This window comes from Mesoplodon bidens, assembly GCF_964165515.1.
Source record: "Mesoplodon bidens genome assembly, chromosome: X".
NCBI lineage: Eukaryota > Metazoa > Chordata > Mammalia > Artiodactyla > Ziphiidae > Mesoplodon > Mesoplodon bidens.
The window spans coordinates 78688260-78713796 of record NC_138163.1 but is presented as its reverse complement, the minus strand read 5'-3'; the positions used below and the strand labels follow the sequence as shown (position 1 = coordinate 78713796).

Below are 25537 nucleotides of genomic sequence, written 5' to 3'. Positions count from 1 at the left end.
TCTAGAAATTTATTCTAAAGAAATAGAGATGCACATAAAGGTTAATGTACAATTATGTTCATTATATTTTAATTTTATAGGCAAAATTGATAATATCCAAAATGTCTGCATCATGGGATCATCCACAGTAAGTCCCCTATATACAAACAAGCTCCATTCCAAGAGCGTGTTCATAAGTCCAATTTGCTCCTAAGTCCAACAAAGTTAGGCTAGGTACCCAACTAACACAATAGGCTATATAGTACTGTACTGTAATAGGTTTATAATACTTTTCACACAAATAATACATAAAAAACAAACACGAAAAATAAAGAAAACATCTTTAATCTTAAAGTACAGTACCTTGAAAAGTACAGTAGTACAGTATAACAGCTGGCATACAGGGGCTGGCATCAAGTGAACAGGCAAGAAGAGTTACTGACTGGAGGGAGAGGAGGTGGGAGACGGTAGAGCTGAAGGATCATCAGCAATAGGTAAGCTTCAATTTTCTTTTTACCTTAATTTAAAAATACTTTTTAAATTTAACATCTTTATTGGAGTATAATTGCTTTACAATGGTGTGTTAGTTTCTGCTTTATAACAAAGTGAATCAGCTATACATATACATATATCTCCATATCTCCTCCCTCTTGCGTCTCCCTCCCATCTTCCCTATCCCACCCCTCTAGGTGGTCACAAAGCACCAAGCTGATCTCCATGTGCTAGGCGGCTGGGTAAGCTTCAGTTTCACTCATTCTGGGCCTGAAATAAAGATACGGTACTACTATGCTCTATACAGTACAGTACAGTAAGGTACACAAAAGCACAACCACTTGTAGAGGATGCATGCACGTGACAATGTATGCCAGACACGTGAACTAACTTACATGACTGGACATGTGAACACACGTTTGCATCTTTGAAAGTTTGCAACTCGAAGGTTCATATGTAGGGGAACTTACTGTAAATGAAGTTTGTTAGAACCATGAAATATTATGTGACACTTAATACTGTATTTTTAAATAATGCTAATGATATAGGAGAATGCTTGTTTATTCTCAAATGAGAAAAGTTAGAGAATAACATATACAATGTCAATTTTATTTTTAAACTGTGTTATATACACTTTTTTTAAAGAGTAAAAGGAAATACATGCAAATGTTATGAATTATTTTCTGGGTTATAAGATTATAGGTATTATTTACTTTTTAATTTATACCTTTCCCTTTATTTTTTAACAATGACCACTTGTTACTTTTGTCATCAAAAAGAAAACATTTTTTATTTTCAAGAAAGAAACAAGCCCAGCCTAATGTAGCCAACCCCATGATCTTTTCAGTTGCTATCTTCACTCAGAAGGCCACACTGTTGTCCCCCTGGATGCTTGTTGTCTTGCTCCTTCAGGTACTGGACTCATTGCAGATGAATGAATACCTGCCAAAGTGAGAGACGGAGAGTGGCAGCATCTCTCTAGGAACATGAAACTGCTTAGTTAAACTGGCCTGATCAGCCACAGGCTGATACTGGTATCAATCTCTATGACCTATACAGGGAACAGATGTCTTTAAAAGCTATAATGCCCATCTTATATAATTGGAAGTTTCCCCTCTTCTAAATCTCTTTCTTCTAAGAAATAATCTTTTAAAACCCTTCTCCAAAGCAGCTCCTAATTTTATTTTAGATATTCCATCATTCTCTGGGGAATGACAAAGGTCCAAGTATTGACCTTTCATTGTACTGTTTCCTTATGTCCTATCTGGTGTTTGGGGTTGCGTGAAGCCATTCTGCCCACTGTCTCTGGCCCATTCATCCTATTAAAAAGAAAAACAAAAAACTGAGCTATTTGGTACTATTTGTGCTATTTCCTCTGTCCTCAACCCCTTTAACACCCTGTCATTGAACTGGAGAGTTCTTCTAAGTTGCAAACTTCTTTCTGGGTTGTTTTATTTTATACAGGTCAACAGAAATCTCCACAAGGGCAGACCTACCTAAGAAAAGTGGCTGACAGTGATTCTCACGAGTAACAAAAGTGCAGCACAACAACTTATCTTCACTCTACCTCTAAAAATAACAGGTTCATGAAGCGAGTCTCAGTGCCTTCTCCACTGAGGTAAAGGATTTTATGACCTTTACTTTTCTCTCCTCCTTTCATTCTTAATGGCAATAAGGAGTTAACTCCTATCTTCACTCACAAATATCAGAAATCTCAGGTTTGCTTCCTTCAATCATGTAGGCTTCTAGGTCTAATACCCACTAAAATGTCAATCATTTGTTACTCCATAATGGGATTTCATAGCTTCCCTCTCCTTCCCCTCTGCACTGCACTCCTTCTCTCCTTAAATCCAGAGAGAAACATGATGTCACTGCCAACACTCACTGAATCTTCATTCACTCATTCACAGTAAGGCTCTTCCCAGCTGGGGCCTGTTACAGACAGATGGCCTGGGGGAAGGAAGAGAAAATAAACACCTGCTGAAACCCATCAGGGTGGGGCAGGAGATGAAAGGTGGCTAGAGAGAGCAAGGAGTGCACTAGAAGGTTTATGAAGAAAGGAGAGGCAGGGCACAGGATAAGGCACCAGAAGATGTGACTAGGGGCGTCCTGAACAATCACTGGGAATATTTGAAAGGTTCAAGACTTTCCACTTCCCCCATACCCTATCTTGCCCATCCCCAAGAGACAAAAAGTAACCTGACACTGTTTACTATTGACCCATAAGATGTGTGTCCTTATATACCATATGTATGCAAATCCTAATCTCTGATGACCAAGTTAGAAAGGGATACAAGCCCTCCTACTGGTATTTCATAATCAGTTGAGACATCAGGAGTAAACCCTGGGGCTGGGGTCCAGTTGCTGGCCGTGCTACAGTGTCTCCTGTGGCTGCCCCAGGAGATAAAGTGGGAGTTGGTTTCAGGGTGTTTAACATGAGTATTCTCCAACTGCAGAGAAATTATGACAAATTCAACCCCAACCTTAGTATTCATACCTCCTTGGGTTTTAAGAGATGGAAAGAAGTGCTAATGAAAGACAGTGACTCACAGTGGCATATACGTGGGACAGAGAAGTGCCAGTGGAAGGAGAAAGTCATGGCTTTTGTTTGCTTTAATCAGTGATATCTTAGTCATGGGACTGAAGGAAAAAGAATATGAATGCAGGGATTGGGGTTATTTTCAAGTCAATTGACTACCTTCCTTCCATGAAGTTGGGGTCTTATGTTGCTGAAACTCAAACTCATCTCTGGTGGCCTATATTCCAGCATTGGGGTTCTGGCAATTTTTGACTACATGGTGTCCTCTTTATGGGAAGTGATAGTTCATATATACACATAGAGTACAACTTCTGAAAGGAGCCAAGAGGGCTAAGCATGCAATTGAAAAGAGCAACCTGTGGTCTGGAGAGTCTTCAAAAGAGTGATCTATCTATTGAGTCATGCTTTGCAAAGCCGGGATGAAGAGAGGCTGTAGTCATCCTCTGTTTTTTTCCTTTTCTTCTCCTTCATGAAATCTTCTACCAGCTCCTCCTGAGGAATAAATATAGAGCAACCCCCACGGGAGGGGATGGGCTGTCTGAGGGCCTGGTCACTCTTTAACACAGTGGCTCTAAACCTTTATTGGAATATTGGCTGATTTGAAGACTATAACAAAAGAAAAACGACTGCATGCAATTTCAGAGGGTTCACAGAGACTCTCTTCCTAAACTTTACCTTCCAAGTCCTAAGGGCCATCTCTTTGCATCAATTTCCAGCCATCCTTCCCAACAGCACAGGGAACATCTACAATATGGCCACCAGACTGGATGTATCCTGACCCTAAATGGCTTTTACAAAGTGGTTTTGTTATTCATCCACTGATGTGGGCTTTCTTTTGTCTACTGTTTATCTATCTTAAAAGCTCAATTAGATAATAGGACTGTGTCTTGTTCTAATCAACACGTGTGTTTTTAAAGTACTGTGCCTGTCTCTTTCAAAGGGCAGTTCTAGTTCACTCCTCAACTCAGAGGCTCAGAAGCCAAAGCACATTATGGGACACAGCCAACAAAAGCCTGTACCATGTAATGAAGTTACTTCAAGGTCAAGGGAAAATTTTAATCCTAAACAAATCTTTTTATCATACTTCCAGATGACCAGCCTTGCTGCTCTTTCAAAGAGTTAGGAGATGGCCACAGAATTCCACCAGTGCTAAGGGCCAGCAGCCTAGCTATCCTTGCCTGGGATTGCTGCTCATTTTCACACATGAAATGCTGACAGACCCAAAAGGGATAAACAGATGGCACACAGCAAAGTGTCGGATATAGAACAAGCACTTAATAAAGGAGGGGATCATTTTAGATGTTCATTCTGCCAGCCAAAACCTCAGTGCAATGGGCAAACCACAGTTTTTGCATCTTCTAGTAATCCCCACCACTCTTCTGAGGCTCATACTACCACCCCACTACATCCTCTCTTCTCTTGCAGCTGCACAACTGTCATGTGCCAACCTCCAGATCATTCCTCAGTCACTGAAGCCTATTTTATCTAGCCCACAGTGTTCATTCCTAGCCCAGCTTTTGCTATAATCCTGGGTCACTTCAGTATCCAGGTAAACAACCGCCTGACATCCTACCATCACAGGTATCTTGATCACTCCAATTTTAAAATTTTAACATTCCAAAGTTCAGCCTCTGATACAGGTCCTATCATTCTTGTTTTCCAACTACTCAGCACCCATCTTGATTGCACTAAGGCCTCTTTTTCTTTACAGACTCTGAGCTTCCTTCCATATACAGTCTGGATCCTCAAATCCATTTCTGTGTAACTCCTCTCTTGCTAGCTGTCCATCCCTCAATCAATCAGGATCAGTTCCAGGCAACCAAATGTTACTTGTAACAATGGCCCAAGACCACTTTATATTTTCCTGAGTCTATTATCAAGTTTCAAACTAGTTGTTCACTTTGATATGTCATAAGCTCTCCAATCCAGCCTTTTGGCCTGGATATTCCTTAGACTCTTATCTCCATAATCCTGTCCCTGGTCAGCTTCCTCTCTATCATCTACCTCTCCAATTACAAATCTTCAACACCCTTATCAGGTACTCTTCCTAACTCTTATTCTTATCACTATGCCCCAGTGAAGAGGTAACTCCTTTCATCTAAGGCTAACCCTCCACCTGTGTTCTAAGAGCCAAAGGTTATCATCTCTCTCCCACATGTACAATGCCTCCCTTTTCCCTGCCCTGTAGTCTGTGAGCACGCTCAATTTTCTCCTACATTAAAAGGGAGCTTTTAAGACTCACTGTAGGGCCCTGATGGAATTGGTTAACTTGTATTCTAGTTTTCACATCTTCTAACAGAAAGAAGGCTTCTCATGAAGCAATAATGATTAATCACACTAAATAAGAAAAAGGAAGTATAAGCCTGTTGAGTGGTGAACATAATCTGGAGGCCTACCTGTTAATGTAGGTAAGGGGATAGCTGAGGTATAGTTGAAAGGGGAAAACTGTGAATACCAGCCACAGGAGCAAACCCCAGACTGTGAGGATGAAGTTTCTGATCAATGATCACTCTGGTCCTACCCAAGGAGCAACTGGCAGCAAGTGTAGTAGTGGCAGCAGCAACAATGCAACATCTGCAAGTAGCCAAGACTAAAATACAGGCATAGAAACAGAGTATTTCATGGAAAACACAATATTAAGTATGACATATATGTGGCACTTGTGCTGCTACTCCCCTTCTCCCACCCCCAGCAAACAACACTAATTAGTTATAATCCTCTTTCATACTGAGCTGAGATCTGGCTTCAGAATCCTTTTTATAAAACATAATCAAGACAGGTACTATCAATCAATTGGAGATGGTACTTGAGATGAAGTATATTTGCTATTTTTGCACTACACAGAAAAGTCCTTGGCAAAAGAATTAGAAGATAGGAGTAAGCTTCAGGAGAAAGCATACTGAAGACAGCTTGGATGTTGTAGGCAACTGGCGGGGACAAGCTGAGCCCATGGAGATCACAGAGCAGGCGCCCAATTAATGTCTGTTGATGATTCATTTTTTCATTCAACAAACATTTAATGAGGCCTACAATGTGCACCGGATTAGGCACTGCGAATACAAAGATGAATAAGGCACTGTCCTTGCCCGTTAGGAATTTAGAGTCTGGTAGACGAGAGCCATAGACACGGACAATGATAATACAACCTGATAAGTGCTAGGACACTTAGCAGGTTGTATTATATCCATCCGAGTAGGATTTCTTCAGGTTGCTGTTGGATCCATGAAGTCCTCCCAGCCACCAGGGCCTGCTGTTGTTTCTGTCACGCGGTGAATGTCCCAAGAACTAACAATGATACCTGCAATTTATAGCGTGCTTATAACATACACTTTACAATATCCTCATGAAAACCCTGCAAATTAATTATTATAATAGATGAAGAAATTGAGGTTCAATGAGGTTTAGTAACATGCCTTAGATCACACAGTTACTAAGTAGTTGAGCCAGGTTTCAAATCCAGTTTCGACCAATTCCAAAGCATTTTACTACATTTTTTAGGATACTTTTATTCAGTTTGGGTACTGTACAAATTTTCAACAACTTTATATTTGGAAATAAGAGCAAATGCAATAGATTAGTGATCAGGGCATGGACAAAAGTCATCTGTAAAAGTCATCTGTTTTCCCAACCTATTTGGCAGAGGGAAAAAAAAAGGCAGAGAAGTGACTTCACACTAGCATGCCATTGAAAACCTTGAGGTCAGTTAGTTTTACTTTCTTTTGCAAACCCCAACATCCTTATTGACAATATAAAATATAAGTACCTCTAGTTAACTATCTTCTTTTAATCCTCGTCAAGGTCAACATCATTATCTGCAGCAACTACAGTTCATATAGCATTTAGCATATTCCACACCAGTTCCAAGCAATTTACAGAAATAATCCCATTAAATACTTACATTCCCACCCTCACTCATCATTGCAAAAAGATATTATTAATTCTGTTTTACATAAGAAGTACCAGAGAGGTGAAAAACCATGCTCAAAACCACATTGGTAAGTGTGAGACTCGATTTGAGTCCAAGGCCCAAACTGTCACTGTACTGCTTTGCTGTCCTGCTCAGGGCTTCCTGTCCCAAACCTTCTTCCCCCTACTGCCCTCCAGGATGGCTAGTGACATAAGGTCCACTGAAAATACATAAGGTCTACTTAAACATAATCTCCTATTAATCATTCCAGTCACAGAAAGCCATTCTCTGAATCCCCAGGGTCACCACTCTGAGCCTTAAGGGGAGAATTTCCCAAATATTCTGTTTATATTGCTTTGAGAAAAGAGAAAATAAACACTGGATATATTTAGATTTTTAATTATTGAATGTATTTTTTTACCAAGAGATATAACCATAAACATTTAAAAATCCCTAAGCAAAATAAAGCAATTGAGACAATAACTAAGGCCATTTCTTCCCTGAGTGGGTTTTAAATATACAAGCCTCCATTTTTGGTAAAAAATACTTTGAGACATATATGACAGTGAGATTAGCCCTGCTATTGATGAGAAGGACCAGGAACTTAGTAATACTATGAGAAGTCTGCAGCTGTTCAGATGTCTTCCCGAGAGTCAACATTTCATATATGGCTGCCCCCAAACCAAAGAAACTTGCAAAATCTGTGCAGCAAAGCCCTAGTTTGGAAGGAACATCTTTAGATGTTCACCCATCTAAAGAACACGTGAGGATCTTTCACGAAGGCCAGGGGTGGGGATGGGGGATACACACTTGCCGAAGTCTGAAAGCCTAAATTTTCCCATGTTCTTATTATATCTGTATTTTGTATAAACCCTTATTTGAGAGGTTATCCCCTCTTCTTCACTCCCACTCCTTCTAGCCTTAGATCACTTATCATCTTAACTACTACAGTATCCTTCTAACTGATCTCCCTGTCCAGATTTGAAAATCTTCCATACTACCAGAGTGACCACCAAAAGCATCTCCTTAAAACACTCAAAATGAAATCCAAATTTCATGGCACATTTCCAATCTAATTTCATGAACTACTTGTAGTTTCCCAATTCATCATTCTATTTCTAATTCCCATACCTTTGCTTAGAAGGTACTTCCCTCTGTTTTCTGCCTAGTCAACCTTTACTTTTTTAAACAGTCAACTGAAGCATCAGTTCCTCCAACCTCTGCATCTCCAGACTCAGTCAAATTATTTCTCTTCTGAACCCCATAGTATCTTGTACATACCTCCATTGTAGAGCATACCATACTGTTGTAAGTATCTGTGTATATGTCGAACTCTCTCACTAGACTGAGAACTCCTTGAGGGCAGGAATCATGTCTAATTCATCTCCATATCCCCATCACCAAGCACAATGCCTGGCAGCACAAAAGGCAGCAGAAAGAAGCTGAAGATGCAGGAGAGAGAACAATAAAGCAATATTCTTGAACTGAGGCATAATACAAATATGATGAATGAGTTGAAGCTATAGAAAAATATATTTCAGCTCAGTATTGCATAGAGCTCTTGAAAGAAGAGATAAGTTAACTCAGGGAGGAGTTCCCCATCACTAAGTACACTTACTTGGAGGCAAAAAGACCATTTGTTGGGTATATTATAAAAGGACTTGAATTAGGGTCAAATTAAAATAAGCTGTTTTAGATATGAGATTTTTTTTTTTTAAGGTCCTTCTATCCTTGAGGTTCTAAATCTACAACCTATGCTATAATCAAAAGAGCCATCACTCTGAGCCCATGTCACAGTGAATGGTGGCTCCCAGAGTTGTGGACAACTGTTGAGGCTTCATCTCATTCCTATCCATTAGCAGACTGACTGTACAACATAACTCATTTTCCGGTGGCCTGATTCCCTGGTGACCCTTGATCCTGGAGCAGGAAATACTTTAAGTGCTTTAAAGGCCACCAAGTAGAACCTCATGACCCCAAATATCTTCCACAACCTGCTACCTGAAGCCTTACATTTCTTCCATAAACCTTTAGTGCTTTTGATCAGTTTGTTAAAATGCCACTTAATCTAAAATGGCGAGCTCGCACCAATCAAGTGTATACTATAGGATGGATAAAAACAGTACAACCTTCTGTACCTCATGAAATCATCTAGCCTCACCTTCCCCTCTACCCAACACAAATCAAAGAATACCTACAAAATATCCTGATTTTTAATTCTGGTACTGTTTCTTCAACTGCAAAATATGGACATTGTATTGAATAGTCTCTCAGATCCCTTTTACCCCAGAGAAATATATGTTCCTCACCTATAAAATAGACAAGTGGAATCGGTTCTTCCAACTTCACCAGCGTTTTATAAGGGTCAAATAAAACTATGTTTCTGAAAGGCTTCTAAATGATAAACTGCGATACAAATGTAAGGAATTACTATTGCAAATTAAGATATATAGGAGGGGAGAGGTAAGAGAAATGTGCTCTGCCATTAATGAGATTAGTTACCTGAGCAAACTTATTCTACCTCTCTGGGATGCCTCAGAGGGTTGTGATGATTAAATGGGAACATGTGAAGTAGGCACACAACAAAAATCAGTTTCATCTGCCCTGAGACAGAATCTCAGTTATAAATGTGACCTTAAAGTGCATGTAATCCAACTTTCACTCCATGCAGGGAGAGTCTCAAATTCCACTAGGTTATTATTTCCAAGAGTATTTTCATCTTTGGACATTCTTGAATCTGTTACTCCATTAACTAGAACTGCCTTTACACAACAAAACCAACTATCCCTGACTTCAGATCAGCAAGCTCTCCATTTTGGAGCCGTCTCCCACAATCTAAACAGCTCTAATTCCTACAATGCTTCTCATAGGATCTAAGTTCAAATCTCTCTGTGTATCCTGGATGTTCTCCTTTAGCTCCCTCTCAGAGAGTTGCTCTTAAAATTGAAACAAAACCGTCAAGTGGAACAGGATTCTTACCTCTCTGAAACTCTAAACTTTTGTAGTGAAAACACAACCAGTTAGCTCTATATTGGAGGGTTTGAAGGTCTTCAATGGGTACATATGCTATAAACAATAAGCAGAGTCCCCAAAAGCTTGCAGGATGGAAGAAGCACTTCGAAATGGGAAAGGGGAGTGTCAAAGGGATGTTGACAGTATTAAAAACAAATCGCTTACTACATAATTTCCCCTAATATTAGCAACCACCTCTGTACTTATGCAGAACAGGGATATGGAACATTATAAATAATGCAGGCTCTTGGGCCTTGTGGAAGAAATGGTAACGTCATATTCAAAAATACATTTTATATGACCTTTTATACTAATAGAGTCTAGTCTATGCAGATGACACCTTCTGTACTTTTCCCACCAGAATCTCAGTTCCTAAGACATCTGCCTACTTCTTCCAGAAACTAGTAAAAAAAAATATTGAAAATAATAAGTGGAAAAGACAAGCACACAATAATGAAGACCTGAATAAAAGGAGAAACATACCACATTCATGTATGAGAAAATTATAAAGATGACAGCTCTCCAAAAATTATTCTATAATTCAATGCCATTCCAACTGTAACTCCAATGGTATTTGTGGTGAGAACTTGACATGTTCTTTCTAAAGGGCTCCTGGAAGAACAAGTATATGAAAATAAAGAAATTTTTAAAAAAACGAATGAGGGTCTTTCCCTACTAGATAAAGTTGTTATTTAAAACTAGACATGTAGGAACATACAGCAGTCACATTGTCTAATCACAATGCAATAAAATCATATATACATGTACACATTTCATTATATGTATATATTTCAACATATGTAATATACTTCATATATATATGAAATATGTGCTCAAACCAGAAAACCTCAACATGAAGCATCACAGTAAATAACAATTGGGTCAAAAAGGAAATGTAAATTACAATCAAGCCAATTTAGCAAGTAAAAAAGGAACACTATAACATAAAGCCAATACTATACATAGCCTTATGTTCCCTTACTATAAGGTAATGAAAAATAATTACTTTCAGTAAAGATAACAAACAAAATGAGAGTCAAACAAAGGAGAAGAAAAGGGGACAGAAAGAATATGTGAATAAGTAATAGCCCAAAACTTGCCAAATTTGATGAAAAAATATTAATCTATACATGCAAGATCAATGTATGCCCAAAAGGATAGACACTCAAATCTAGACTTATGACTGACTTCAGAATCTTGAATGCAGCAAAAGAAAAACAACTCATAATGTACAATGGATCCTCAGTAAGTTATAGCTGACTTCTCATCATAAACCATGGAGACCAAAAAACAGTGGGTGATATATTCAAACTGCGGAAGGAAAAAGAATGTAAACTGAGAATTCTATGTTCAGCAAAACTATCCTTGATAAATTAAGAATTATAACATTACCAGATAAACAAAAATTAAAATAATTCAGTGCGAGCACACATGCCATCTACAAGAGACAGAATCAAGTCTTTCAGGCAGAAATGAAAAGACAGACAGTAACTCACATGCACATGAAAAATAAAGAGCACCAATAAGATAACTCCATAAATAAATATAACAGACAAAAAAAATCTGTATTTATTTGTAACACTTTTCTTCTCATTTCTGACTTAAAGACAATAGCATAAAGGAATAACTAGAAAATTGTGTTGATATGCTTACATCATGTACAGATGTAATTTACATAATAATAACATCACAAAGGAAAAGAGAGGGAACAAAGACATAGTAGAACAAATTGTATACACAATTGAAATTAAGTTGGTATTAATCTGAAATCAATTCTTTTAAGGTAAGTTGTTAATTGAAAGATCAGAGCAACCATGAGAAAAACAACTCAAAAAATATAATAAAAGAAAAAAGGGAATTTAAATGGTACAAGAAAATGCTTAAAATATTTAACAAAAATAAAAGAAGGTAGTAATACAGGAACAGAGGAACTAAAAGACATAAGACTCATCGAAAACAAGTAGCAAAACAGACATCAATCCTACCTTGTCAGTAATTATATTAAAGATACAAAAATTTTTAAATAATGCAATCAAAAGACAGAGCTTGGAAAAACAGATTTAAAAAATATAATCTACCTATATCTTATCTACAAGACACAGTTTATATTCAAAGACACAAAAAGTTTACAAGTAAAAGAATAGAAAAAGACGTACCAGGCAAAAACACTAACCAAAAGAGAGCTGGAGTTAGCTATACTAATAAAACACACAATTAAGAAAAGATTATTACTAGACATGAATAAGGATATTTTATTACAATCAAAGGATCAATCCATCAGGAAAGTATAATTATAAACATATATGTACCTAACAACATAGCACCAAAAATAAGGAGAAAATGGTAGAAACAGAAAAAGAAATAGATAATTCAGCAATAAGTTTCAGTAATAGAACTAGGTAGAAGATCTACAAGAAAAGAGAAGACCTGAACAACTCTATAAATAACCACTTGATCTATTAAACACCTACAAAACATCCACACAACTGCAGAATACACATTATTCTCAAATGTGTTCCATGTTCTCACATGGAACATTCTCCAGAATAGACTAGATGCTAAGAAATGAAACAAGTCTCAACAAACTTAAGAGAATTGAAATAATACAAAGTATGTTCTCCCATGATGAAATTATAAATCAATAACAGAATGAAATTTGGGAAATTCACAAATATGTGCATATTAAACAACAAACTCCTAAATAACCAATGGGTCAAAGAAGAAATCACAAAAAGAATTAGAATTTATTTTGAATGAAAATCTAAACAACATATAAAAAGATATATAACTCAATTCCAGTGAACATAGGATTAGAATAGACATTTCTCCAAAGAAATACAAATGGCCAGTCAGCATATGAAAAGTTGCTCAACACAGATACACTAGGCAAAACCATGAGATACAAGAAACAAATGACCCTTGAACAACATGGGCTGGAACTGCGTGGGTCCACTCACAGTGGATTTATTTTTCAATACTAAAAACTGCAGTACTACACAATCTGTGCATATGCAGAACCTCGGATAGGAGGAACTGCATGTATGGAAGGCTGACTATAAGTTACACGTGGATTTTCCACTGTGAGGAGGATGAGCACCCCCAACCCCCTGTGTTGTTCAAGAGTCAACTGTACTTAACATCTACTAGGATGGCTATTATAAAAGATAGAAAATAAGTGAGAATGGAGTTAAATTAACATCCTCATAAATTTCTTGGTGAGAATGTAAAATGCTGCAGTTACTTTAGCATTTGTCAATTACTCAAAACATTAAATGCAGAGTTGCCATATTACAAAGCAACTAAAATGCTAAGTAGATACCCAAGGAAATGAAAATATGTCCATACAAAACCTGAAATGTCCTTCAACATTATGCCAGCATCAAACTGTCCAATCTGTGTAGGCATAACCCATAAACATTTAAGCAAAGATTAGAGATAAAATAAAATACCACATGGAGATTAGTCTTACCACTGAAATATTTTCATCCAATAGGACATGTAAGCTTTCCAGTGACACCATGAAGTCAAAAGATGATCCCGTAATACAGCTGGGCTAAATAATGATCTAGCAGAGACGTAGCAGAGGCAAGACTATAAAGAACAGTCACTAAAGAACCTCAAAAACAGAAAAGTACCACATTTGACCACAGGTGGTGAAAAATCTTAGCAGGACCACATCTATAATACAAAGGGATTGCTGAGCCAACAACTAGACATTTATTTTTAGTAACAGATAGGAAAATATGACAATTCAGTACCAATACAAGGCAGTAAAAAAGCCAAAATTTTCTTAATGGTGGAAAAAGCCTAAGACCTACCAAATATGTTTCAGTCACCTTGGTGACTATGGTTGAGATTAATGCTATTCAATGAATAACGACAACAGACAGAAACAATGACCACTCACCATGATAAAATTCTGGGACACATTTGTTGATCACATGATTAAATTAACATTGGCAGTATAACAAATCACGGATCTATGGTTTCATAATGCAGCAAGTAACAGGCCCTCCAGAACCACTCAGTCCATGGTTGGCAGATCCTAATACCTAACGTTTTGCTAATTAACAAAATTACAGGCAGTCAACTGGAGGAGCAAAGAAAGGCTAAATGGTTAACAATATTAGAATACCCCAATCTAAATAGCAACACTGAACTAAAAGTAAACAATGAAAAGTTCTCCATGTAAAGCAGTATAACGTACTGAGCAACCTAGGTGACAATACTAAAGCACACCACCAAAACAAATTTTGCCATGACAAAAAAGCAAAAATTTTTGAAACCAAGTGAGATGCAGCTCAAAGTACTGTTTAACAAACAATAGTGGTTGCTAGAGAACACCAGCAAAATTAAACCACCACTCATCACTGCATTATACATATGCATGCTAGATAATTTTTAAAATAATTTGGAAAACAGCACAATTATAACCAATAATACATTAACACATACTATGCTTTTTGGTATCCATATCAGATTATCACAGAGCATGTGCTTACTAGGGCAATGTTATGTTTGACAAAAGTCAGCTGAAGTTACTGCAACAATAGTACAATAAAAGTATATCAAACAACAACAGTTGGAAATTTCGGAATAGCACATAAGTCTTTAACAATACACTCCCTCAGGCATTTTTTCATATATGGTGTAATGTACTCCAGTGAGGTCAACTGGTTTTAGGAGAAACACGTTCCTTGTTATCTGATATAAAGACATCATCCATGTGTTTTTAATTTGCTAGTGAAAGTTTTAAATTGCTAGTGATAAACCAGAACAAAGCTAATAAGTAGGAATATCAAATTAAACCAATTATACATCAGCACTACACTATACTGCACACAAACACCAATGTCAAATTTTACAAGCCAGAACCTGTAACTGGGCAAAATCAAGAAATGAAACAAACACCCTTGAAAGTCCTCAAATATATTTTTGGCTCACTGCACAGTCATCAGGTTACTGTACTCTCAATCAGAACCGTACTTGTGTTGCAAGCAATGCAATATCACTCAAAAGGGTGACACGTTGTGGACTGATGCGGTACTAGAGTCTTGGGGGGAAAAAAACTTTGTGTCCACAAGGTGGCAACAAACCTTGAAATATTTCCTGACAAGGGGCACAAAACCCTCCATAAATTTGGAGGCAAGACACCTAAAATTAAAGAAAAACAGCCACTGTAATATACGTAATGATTACACTGACCTACTTTAAAAATGTCACACACCTCAGTGAATGTGGAGATAAAGTTAATGATATTACAAGCAAATAAACAGCTTTTATCAACACTAAAATATTTTTTGCTCTTTAGTACTATTAGACTGTGATGTTAATGGAAGTTTCCATTAACAAACTTCCATTTCTGGAAGAGACTGAAGAGACCAAATTTCTGTGAGAGTGATGAACCTAACATATCCAAAAGGCATCATATTATGGGTAAATTGAGTAACAGTTTCCGTTATGTTTCCTCTTTGTCCGCTAAACTATGCAAAATCTGGATGAACTTTTCTTGGAGTTTTTATGAGTTTTTACCTCACTCCTATCATGTTATGGAGGATCTACAGTAATTGGCAAGACTACTACTTTACATATCACATGATCAAAGTGATCTATAAACAAGAAAATCACACTAGATGATATACATGCCATATATAACCTACAATTGTTGACAATCTCAATGTCCTCAAAAACCTTACATTATTGTTGTCTTACCATCACTGGAGCATTTACATTTAGAGTAATAATCCCTGAAGGGAAATATGCAACCAATACCACTAATACAAGCTGTGGAAAATTTCCACAATCATTGCTAATTGTTCTCAGAAACGCACAAACTTTGGAGGTATAAATGGTTGAATAAGACACTAAATGTACCAGTAAATAGCCTTATTAATACCTTTAACCACCAAAAAACACAACTATTGGGCCTTAAAACCCTATTACTCTTTAAAAGTATTTAAATGTCTAACAATAAAAGACACTCAACAACAACCCTGAAATATATTAGTGACTCAAAATGGAGGAACCAGATTGTAATGTTACTGGAAAACTGGGGAGCCATTTCTGATCTGCAGTGATTTCGCAAAGGGTGCTGCCCTGTGGACAAATGAGGTACAACGTAAAAGCTAACATAGTGGTTATCTTGTATCCACAAGATGGCGCCAAATTCCTACCAATCTCAATATTTGATTATGTAGCAGAGGTATTAAACTGCACTGCTGATGACACTAATTTCCTACATTCACATGAACATCAAACCGTCTAAATTCCCAAAGGGTAATGATGCATGCACCAATTGGATACAAGTTCGGATTAGCTCCAACTTCTCTACAGTTCAGTTACAAATGTGAAAACACCCATTACAAGCTATGAAAACGCCACACTATTACCTCAGATTTAATAGGCAGTGGAATTAATAATGAAACAATGGCCATAAAATATTGGAGCCCAGAGAATGACGCATATATTTACAACTAAATTTACCTACGTATGCTTTGGCCTGTCAAAAACCAAACTTAGAATGCAAGCTCGTCACCTGTTAAATAGCAGTGTGGGTAAATTTAGTACAGGGCATCACCTAACTCTGAGACAGTGCCAAGTCTAACATTTAGAAATATGCCCGGATAAACACATGCTATCAGTGCGTTAGAGAGAGTGGTATTGTAAAATTATTTGCAAATGATAATGGTGATAAATCAAATACGTTCATGAAACGTTCAGCGTAAAGGACCAAGAGCAGACACACAGTTTAATTAAAAATGTTTCGCCACCAAATGCCTTTATTACTGACTTGCTGGCTTCCAACGCTGCAAGCAGTGCATTACTGAGTAATTTTCTTAAAATTCATCTAATAGCTTATAAGAGACAACACTGTAAAGACAAATGAAATATACATAAGATCCACGGTAATGGGTCTTTTGCCCAAAACACAGCACCAAATTCGTCAAGGCTCGTGAAAGATATGATTGGCAGTGGGATCCTACTTAACGTTGCCAAATATTCAGACAAAATTGACTCCCTAAAAAAGTAAATAGGGGGCTTCCCTGGTGGCGCAGTGGTCGAGAATCTGCCTGCCAATGCAGGGGACACGGGTTCGAGCCCTGGTCTGGGAAGATCCCACATGCCGCGGAGCAACTAAGCCCGCGAGCCACAACTACTGAGCCTGTGCGTCTGGAGCCTGTGCTCCACAACAAGAGAGGTCGCAACAGTGAGAGGCCCACGCACCGCGATGAAGAGTGGCCCCCGCTTGCCACAACTAGAGAAAGCCCTCGCACAGAAACGAAGACCCAACACAGCCAAAAATAAATAAATAAATAAATTTATTTAAAAAAAAAAAAAAAAAAAAAAAAAAAAAGTAAATAGGCACCTAAGGATACCTAGCAAAATTTCCGTTTTAAAAAAGCCTTACTGTATTGGTATAGAATCAAGGGATCCTAATGAAATGCAGAGACCCTGCAGACGTTGACTTGTAATGTCACCTCTGCAGAGGCAAAGCAGAGTGGACAATTGCGGAACTCCATTGCAAGCCTCTGGCAGCGTCAACGAATAAAAAGTAGGTGACTGACGTTGTAGGTAGATGACAGTAGTAACGCTACTTAATGTAAAGACACAAACGTGGAAGATTATAGCTATCCAGGTTTGCAGCATTATCTGCCACAAAGTGATGACAAGACCAAACTTCCCATAGAAAACTGACATCCAATAGCAAATGGCTACAGTATTGCACTACAAATTCCAATTAGTGGCTCAATATTTCAAAGGTGGATGCCAAACCTGTGACTTTATTGGACAACTTGATTGCATTGCCTGTTTGCACAAGATGGAAGCAGCCCAGGTAAATTAATATTGCACCTAAAAAACAGTGACTGGTTTATCATACACGTAAGCATGAATATACAGTTACTAGAAATAAAGGACCTTAAGATACAATGAGTTTTTCAATAAGCAGCAAAATTTTACTAAAATTTTTACTAGGTCTGAACTTTGGAACACAGTGCTCTGCACCAGAGATTTCCAAAGGATAAGTCATGCAATTACATTTGATTTTCTTGCTACTTTGTCCATAGAGAAACCAAAATTGGAAGTTCATTACAACCATATCATGGGAAGATTTGCTGAGCTTAAGCTGCCAATTGGGTGTTACATTCCATCTGAAGAATCAATTAAACTAGAAAAATAGAGTAGCACCGTGTCTAAGACGTTTATCCTGTCTCAGGACAGCCAATTCTCCAGCAGTGGCTGTCTGCAATACAACAAAGCATTTACAGGAGCATACTTAGAGACAGACAACTAGAAGAGGAGTTAGGCACTTATATTCTTTCAAAGAACCAACTATTTTAAGGGCATTTCTTAAAAACTAAGAAAGCTCACCTGCACTACCAGTGTAGGGAATTGTCCGAATAACCTTAATGAAAATTCAAGTAACATGTCCTAGGCAGAAGAATGCTTGAAAGGAATAGTAATGTCTACTAATAGTATTAACAGAAGTTATATGGGAAAATACAACCCAGCCCACCAGGGGATATTTGAGGACCACGAAGTCCCAGAACCCCAGGTGGCTAGGACAAAAAGTGCTAGCAGTACACAACAACTTCTTGTCCACTTACAGGAAAACTGCCCTTAAAGCCAATGAGTGGAGAATCTATTGCAAACATGATTCCCAAAGAGCAGGGGGGCACTACGGGTGACAAAATTATATTAGAATATTTTCAGATAGCAAGTTCATTGAAGATAGGCACTATTACTAACTAGGCATTAAAGAATTTCACCACCTAAAAGATTGTTGCATATTTGCTGACAGCGATGGCAAACTCCCATCTGAAGTTTTGCTTCCTAGTTCACTTTCAGGGACACTTTGACCAATGCTGTCATTAAGCAATTCTGATTTCTTAGTACTGGGGGTGCATGATGTGAGGCACTTCACAATATGCTGAGAGGTTCTAGAAAGGGGCCTTTGTATGGATGGGGTCTAGGACAAACTATAAGGAGACCTACACTTCTAGTTCACACACTCCAGTGCAACGTAGAGAGGGAGCAGCAAAGGTGAACTAACCTTAACTTCCAACGATGAGAGATCTTTGGTGCCGCTGCATGGGACTCCTTCGAATCAATAAAACAGCCAAGCAGGGAAGTATATTCATGAGTCCCACCCATACTCCAAGGACACATTAAAAAGTATTTATTCCCCCCCTCTTGTGGAAAGCATGCCCAGTTTGTAGTTCCCACATGTATAAAACCATATGCTTTTCACTGAAAAATGCCATTTTTTTGGTGCTGGAATCTGAAACTGATGATTCAGAAGCTGGTTTTATTCCCATCTCTGCCAGTATGTCACTTTTAAAGGTTGAAATAAACAAAATCTTTCCTTTCTTGACTGCTCTTAATATGCGTTTGAGATGTGAACCAGGAAGTGCAAAGGAAGCTCAGAAACTATAAGCACAGAAAGCAATTCATCCAAAGGATGGGTAACTCAATACAGGGTAATAAATGCAAAGTGCACTGGCCATTCTGGCAGTGATCAAAGATTGCCTATATCAATGTAGGCATCACAAAGCTCTATGGGCTAAGTATACCATAAACAAAAGGCATCAGGCTCATTCCTCCTCCCGATGAAAGCAGGGGTCATCTTTGTTCTCTTCATTGCAAACGTGTTCCAGATTATTCTTGAGGTCAATATCCACAACCATCCTTCTGGTTAAAAACCATCTCACTAAGAGTGGCATGGACATATATACACTACCAAACGTAAAATAGATAGCTAGTGGGAAGCAGCCACATAGCACAGGGAAATCAGCTTTGTGCCTGGTGACCACCTAGAGGGGTGAGATAGGGAGGGTGGGAGGGAGGCAGACACAAGAGGGAAGAGATATGGGAACATATGTATATGTATAACTGATTCACTTTGTTATAAAGCAGAAACTAACACACCATTGTAAAGCAATTATACTCCAATAAAGATGTTAAAAATAAATAAACAAACAAAAAACCATCTCACTACATCCTTGAACATGTGCTCTGGTCCTAACATAAGGTATGGGATTTCTTAAATCTTTTATTTTGGAGTTTCATCTAAGACCTCCTAACTCTAGAGCACATGCTGAACTACTGCACTTAGTTAAAAGGCTGTAAGGGCAGTGAGTTCCTGAGATGAACACCAAGAGCTCATCATAGCAGGGCCTTCTGGCCCTGATAAGCAGAAGCCAGTAAAAAGTACAGCTAAGCCAAAGACATCCCATCCCAAAGGACAGCTAGAATTTCAGCAATACTATGATTGGAGACCCCTCAGGAGACCCAGAACCTTGTCTACCATGGTGTACTATTCCTTGGGGAACAAATGTTGCGTGTTCTTCCTATTGTCCTATAGAGGAACTCTCATCTTTGAAGAATACTGGCTTCCTGTATTACGTGGACATAGTTCCAGTAGCAACTAAAACTCCTCAGTAGGTTAACTTCTCTTAACCTTATCCTCAAGTGTAAAACATGCAAACTAGGAAGTGCTTCAAGTCAAATTACTGAATCAGATGGCCTACAATCTAATGTCTGTAGTTATGTATGTTGCTCAACTATCCTGTACTTACCGGACAGGAAGGTTCTTTGAGGCATGTCGAAATCCACAGAAAATCTTTAAGATCTTAACACACTCGATTATCCATCGTAGACCCGCCACCCCTCTCCCATTAACCCCCCAGTTGAACAGTGATAAATACTCAGGAAACACTGGTAGGACACAGGCTGCCCATCAATCCCACAGGCATGAGAAGCCAGGGAAAGAGTGGAGAGGATTCTTGGATGTAATAAAGGCATCTCAAGTTGGAACTTTCTATATAAAGACGATGGTCCCTGGACTCCATTTTCAACATATTGAGCAGCTTGGGAGTGAAAGAGAGAAGAGGCAAAAGAATTATTTTTTTCAAACTCACTGCTAATAACTACAGTGCCTGCTTCATAGGGTTGTGTAATAGAGCTGCAGCCATACCCAACTGAGGGCACCTGATAGGTGACAAAATACTGTGTCCCCTGATTCTTACAGGATATGCATCCTTCCCTCCATGCTGCCCCAAATACCTCCTCTGCTGCTCGTCAGCTTGACACCACATCCCCATTCCACAGGAAACCATCCCTTCCCTGCTGCTTTCGTGGCCTAAATGACAGCCAAAGTGGTCCCTCTCCCAGTGCTTGAGGTTACCCAGAGCATAAACAATCGCTGGGCTCCAAAACACACAGAACCAGGATGGGCATTAAGGGGGCAGAGGTGAGGCTGAGCCCTGCCAAGGAGACGGGGTAATGTGAAGATAGCTCCTGAGATCACATGTCTTCTTGGACTGATGCTTGATTTCTTCAAAGCACTATGCAGGCTTTCTTCTTTGAAACCGATTCCAGATGGATCTTCCGTCCCTTCCCTTCTTGCATTCTTGCCCCAAGCCCTCAGGCCCTCACCCCTACCTATCTCCCTTACCTAATAACTCTCAAACAGAACTCCTAATAGCATCAACCTGTATGACAGGAAATGCTGACTATCCCACACCTTACTCCCTACTTCCCTCTTAATTGTTTCTTAATAGATGGGAAGCCAAGACTCTAAAATCCCTTAAATACCAAAAGCAAAAGTACTAGAAGGGCTCATGCAGTTTGCTTGAGTTTTCAATCTATCCTGGGCCAGACAAGCCACCCACACCCAACCCATGGATCTCAGTGTTCACACACAGAAACTGATAGGGCCTAATCAGGCAATTAGTCTATTCAGCTCTAATACTCTATAGAATATGGATTTGTATTCCCTCTCTTAACCACACACCCCTTTCCTTGAGGCTCGGGAGGGGCACTGTCCACCCCAGGACAGCTCTGGTGTTAGCAGTGGCCCCAAAGAACTCAATCTCAAACATCTTCTGAGATGCACCAGTTCTTCTGATGCAGCAGCAGGTTGTCAACCATGGCAAAGTCTAATAACGCCAAGTGAGTCTTCATCCTACCACCCTGCTCCTTGGACCTAAAGGCACCTCCCAGATTCTCCCTCAAGCTATGTTACAGTTTGGTGTGAGGGGACATTAGGCATCCAACAGCAGGGTAAGTGTAAGTTATTACAGTTCCTGATATTTGGCATTCCTTGGTGGCCAGGGTAAAATAAGTGACTTCCTAGACAGACTAAACTAACTCATAGGCACTGTGAAATGAGAGCTCACTAGTGATATGGTACAAGGCTAAAGATTAATGGGGGTAAACCTACGAAGGACTCCCTAAATTGCCCTGCCCACCCTCTTAGTAGGTCAGTTCAAAATTCCTCCTGTTGTGAACACTCATTTACTTAACAGTCAAGCTGCTACCAAACTAGCTCAGTCACCTGGGGTTAAAGCCTCATAGGCAGAAGCAGGGAGGTAAGGCACAGAGAATAAGCTAGAGTCTAAAGACAGAAGCCCTCAACAAGTAAGCCCACCACACACAACCACCATTGTAAAGGTAAAAGGAGAAGTCTTAAAATGAGACAAATGAAAGACACCAAGAGGCACCAAGGGGCACATAGCTCATTCTTCAGTGACTCCACAAAGCCCCTCACTTGTCTGGCTCAACACGGACCCCAAAAAGCCAGCACACCACTATAGCTGAATCACTGATGCTCCCGAGCTCCCAGGAGACAATGATGCCCAGAGACCATGATCCCTACACCCCATACCCCATTTATATTCCAAAAGAAGGATAAATGACCCCACACTCACCCCCATCTGCTTTGCTGAGGATTTTATGAGAATTTATTTATTGTATAAGCCTGCCAGCTTTCCCAGCCAGGTGGTTAAACTCTGAATATGAAGGGTTGGAGAAGGTGGAGGTGAGAAGGATGATTGAAAAAAAAAAAAAAAAAAAAAAGAGTATTAGACTCAGATAAATGAAAGGGGGCAAGAAGGAATAACTGCACATGCCAGGGGAAGGAGAATGAAACAGCAATCTATGAGGGGCCTTGATGTAGGGGCTAAGAGTGTAGACCCTGCAGTATGATCACCTGAGTACAAATCCCTGCTTTGCAAATGACTTGCTGTGTGACCCTTGACAGGTCATCTAGACTGTGTAAGCTGTAATTACCCCATCTGTAAAATTTGGATAAGACTACTCACAGAACCTAAAGGAAAGGGTTACTGTATTAAATGCTTTAATACATGAACAGTATCTAACATACAGGAATTACCCAATAAATGTTAGTTGCTTCTGAATCTGGGTTCCAGCAATCTGGGTCTATCAGTCACTTTGCTTCGCTGTTTCAGCCCTGACACAGGGATGCTATTCTCACTAGGGCCATGTAGCCAGGTAAGTAACTGTGCCTGGTCTAAGGACTTGCGCACATTACAACTGAAGTGACTCACACGTACATGAATTAAGTATATTTAACTTCAACCTGAAAAAACTTGTGAGCTAGAAATTCAGAAGCTTCAAGGCCAAGTCAAGGCTGAAGGCCAATAAATAGAAAGAAAGCTTCTCAATCCCAAAGGAGTCCCTGGAAAAGGAGTAAAGCCTGACTTTCAAAAGGGCTGTAGTTAACAGTGGAGATGCAGGTCTGACACCCAAAGCCCACCCTCCTCCTACCCTGTCGAAGCAGGTCTCTGTCAGGGCAGTGAGCACTAGTAGCCCCAACAACTGCCACAGAAGTGTCTTTGAAGAACAGACGGTGATCAATTCTCCCTCTGTGCACGGCCGTTTTCTTTCCTATTAAAAAAGAAAACTTATTGAGGAAAAACTGTCCTGTTGGGGAAGGCTAACTGCACTTCAGTTGAATTGAAGGTTTAACTGCTGAGAAACCACATGTATCCCTTAGACAAATATATAAGTGCATATGGGTCATCGTTCCCAAGCAAATATGGGGAAATTTTCACAGGTGTGAAGGTTAGCCATGCTTCTCTTCCTTTGAGAAATGTCAGTTAACTGAATCCCAAACAATTCAAAGCTTTCCTTGGAATGTAAAATGCCACAAACGGCAGAGCCTTCAAATTCAAACTAACTTAAAAAGCATTCTGATCTTGTTAAAATTATCTTCTCTCCAGTTCACACTCTGATTATCTGTACAATGTACATATGCACACCAATTATAATTTACTTATCAGAGGATGTGGGGAAGAGCGCATCTGCAAGGCCCATGGGAGGTAATAATCAACAGGAACACAGACAGAGATATTCAGTTTAGGCACAGCAAAGCTCTGTTTTTAATGGATTTTCTTTAAAACCAACCAACTGGACTATGCATTATAGTTTATAAATTACTCTGTAGTTTAAAGGAATAAAACTTTCCCCCTCTGACAGAAAAGGCAGCCCTTGTCCCAATAACATGAAAGATAATGAGATGAAATGATTGCTCACCTGACTTAACTCAGCAATCCTCCGTGGACGAGACGGAAAGTTAAATGGAGGCTGAAGACCTGAAGATAGAGGAGCCTGAATTTCCAAAGTTGAACCTGGACAGAAACATCTGGGGTAAAACAGTTCACTTGATAGCAGGTTGGCTCCCAGGAATCTCTCTGTCCTGGTAGCCAGATAAAGGAACCAAAAGGCAGATCTCTACTTGGGAAATCAATTGAGTAATTTGGAATAAGTCTCATTCTAAAGTGCTTCTTCAGGGTGGTGGGGGAGGGATAAATTGGGAGATTGGGATTGACATATACACGCTACTATATATAAAATAGAGAACTAATAAGGACCTACTGCACAGCACAGGGAACTCTACTCAATACTCTTGTAATGGCCTATATGGAAAAAGAATCTAAAAAAGAGTGGATATATGCATATGTATAATTGATTCACTTTGCTGTACACCTGAAACTAACACAACATTGTAAATCAACTATACTCCAATAGTCTTTTTTTAAATGCTTCTTCCATGGAGTGTGGTTAAATTACAAAAACATGTGTATAATAAAGGTTGTTAGGATGGAGACATCACAAGAGGAAATACCAGAGAGGTCAAGGGTAATTAAGAAAGTCCAAAGATGACACTGTAGTATCCTGGGGCAATTAAGAGCTTAGGCTCTTCCATCATAAGATATGGGTTCTAAAAGGGAGTCTACAATTTACTGTCTGGCCATGCTTGGATGAGTTTTGAACTTCTCTTGGTTTGATAACCTGTCTTTGAAATGTAATAAAAATGATACTAACACCAGAGTTGGTGAGATTATTACATCAAGTAGAAGCAATTAGAACAGTTCTAGGTTTGGCTATCTCTAAAATGAACCAAACTTGGGAGGAAATGGCCTGTATTAAAAGGTCTTTTCTGTATGGTTCATTGTGTGTTTGAAAACCAGATGTGGTCATATCCAGGTGTTCTATTAGAAAGGTACCCCAGTTAATCCTAACACACCTATCCTATATACTCTTCTGATTGCCTCTACTTTGCTGGTCCAGCATTTAAACTTAAAAAAAAGGGCAAATCTTAAAGAGTTCCTGATCTTCCTAGGAGCACAGTTACGCCTGGACATTGAAAAGGACCTCAATTTACCTCCAACTAAAGCATCATTGATAAAGATAATGAGAGAGAACCTACAGAGCAGAGACTCTGGGGATGAACTGCTTGAATCGCTCTGTGACATTTCGGGAGCAATGTTACTGAGTTTAACTGACCTCAATTACAGCAGCTG

At 39.0% G+C, this 25537-nt stretch overlaps 1 protein-coding gene across 8 annotated transcripts in view; it reads right to left on the bottom strand.

The window, feature by feature from the left end:
• Positions 1–308: 308 nt before the first annotated feature.
• The window catches only part of LOC308609206 (uncharacterized protein), a 62777-nt gene continuing 37548 nt past the window's right edge, over positions 309–25537 (bottom strand). The window contains exons 1-7 of one of the 8 annotated variants that reach the window (XM_081222794.1): positions 25444–25497; positions 24267–24325; positions 23499–23618; positions 10413–10541; positions 3367–3502; positions 2357–2421; positions 309–1413 (exon numbers count right to left, since the gene is read on the bottom strand). In XM_081222794.1, the coding sequence (XP_081078920.1) occupies positions 10464–10541; positions 23499–23618; positions 24267–24325; positions 25444–25489 (303 nt within the window). In that variant the 5' untranslated portion in view covers positions 25490–25497 and the 3' untranslated portion in view covers positions 309–1413; positions 2357–2421; positions 3367–3502; positions 10413–10463. Of the gene's footprint in view, positions 1414–2356; positions 2422–3366; positions 3503–6229; positions 8360–10412; positions 10542–15762; positions 16968–17295; positions 23619–24266; positions 25530–25537 lie in introns of those variants that run through there. The other 7 variants (XM_081222795.1, XM_081222796.1, XM_081222793.1 and 4 more) reach the window with 7 other exon arrangements.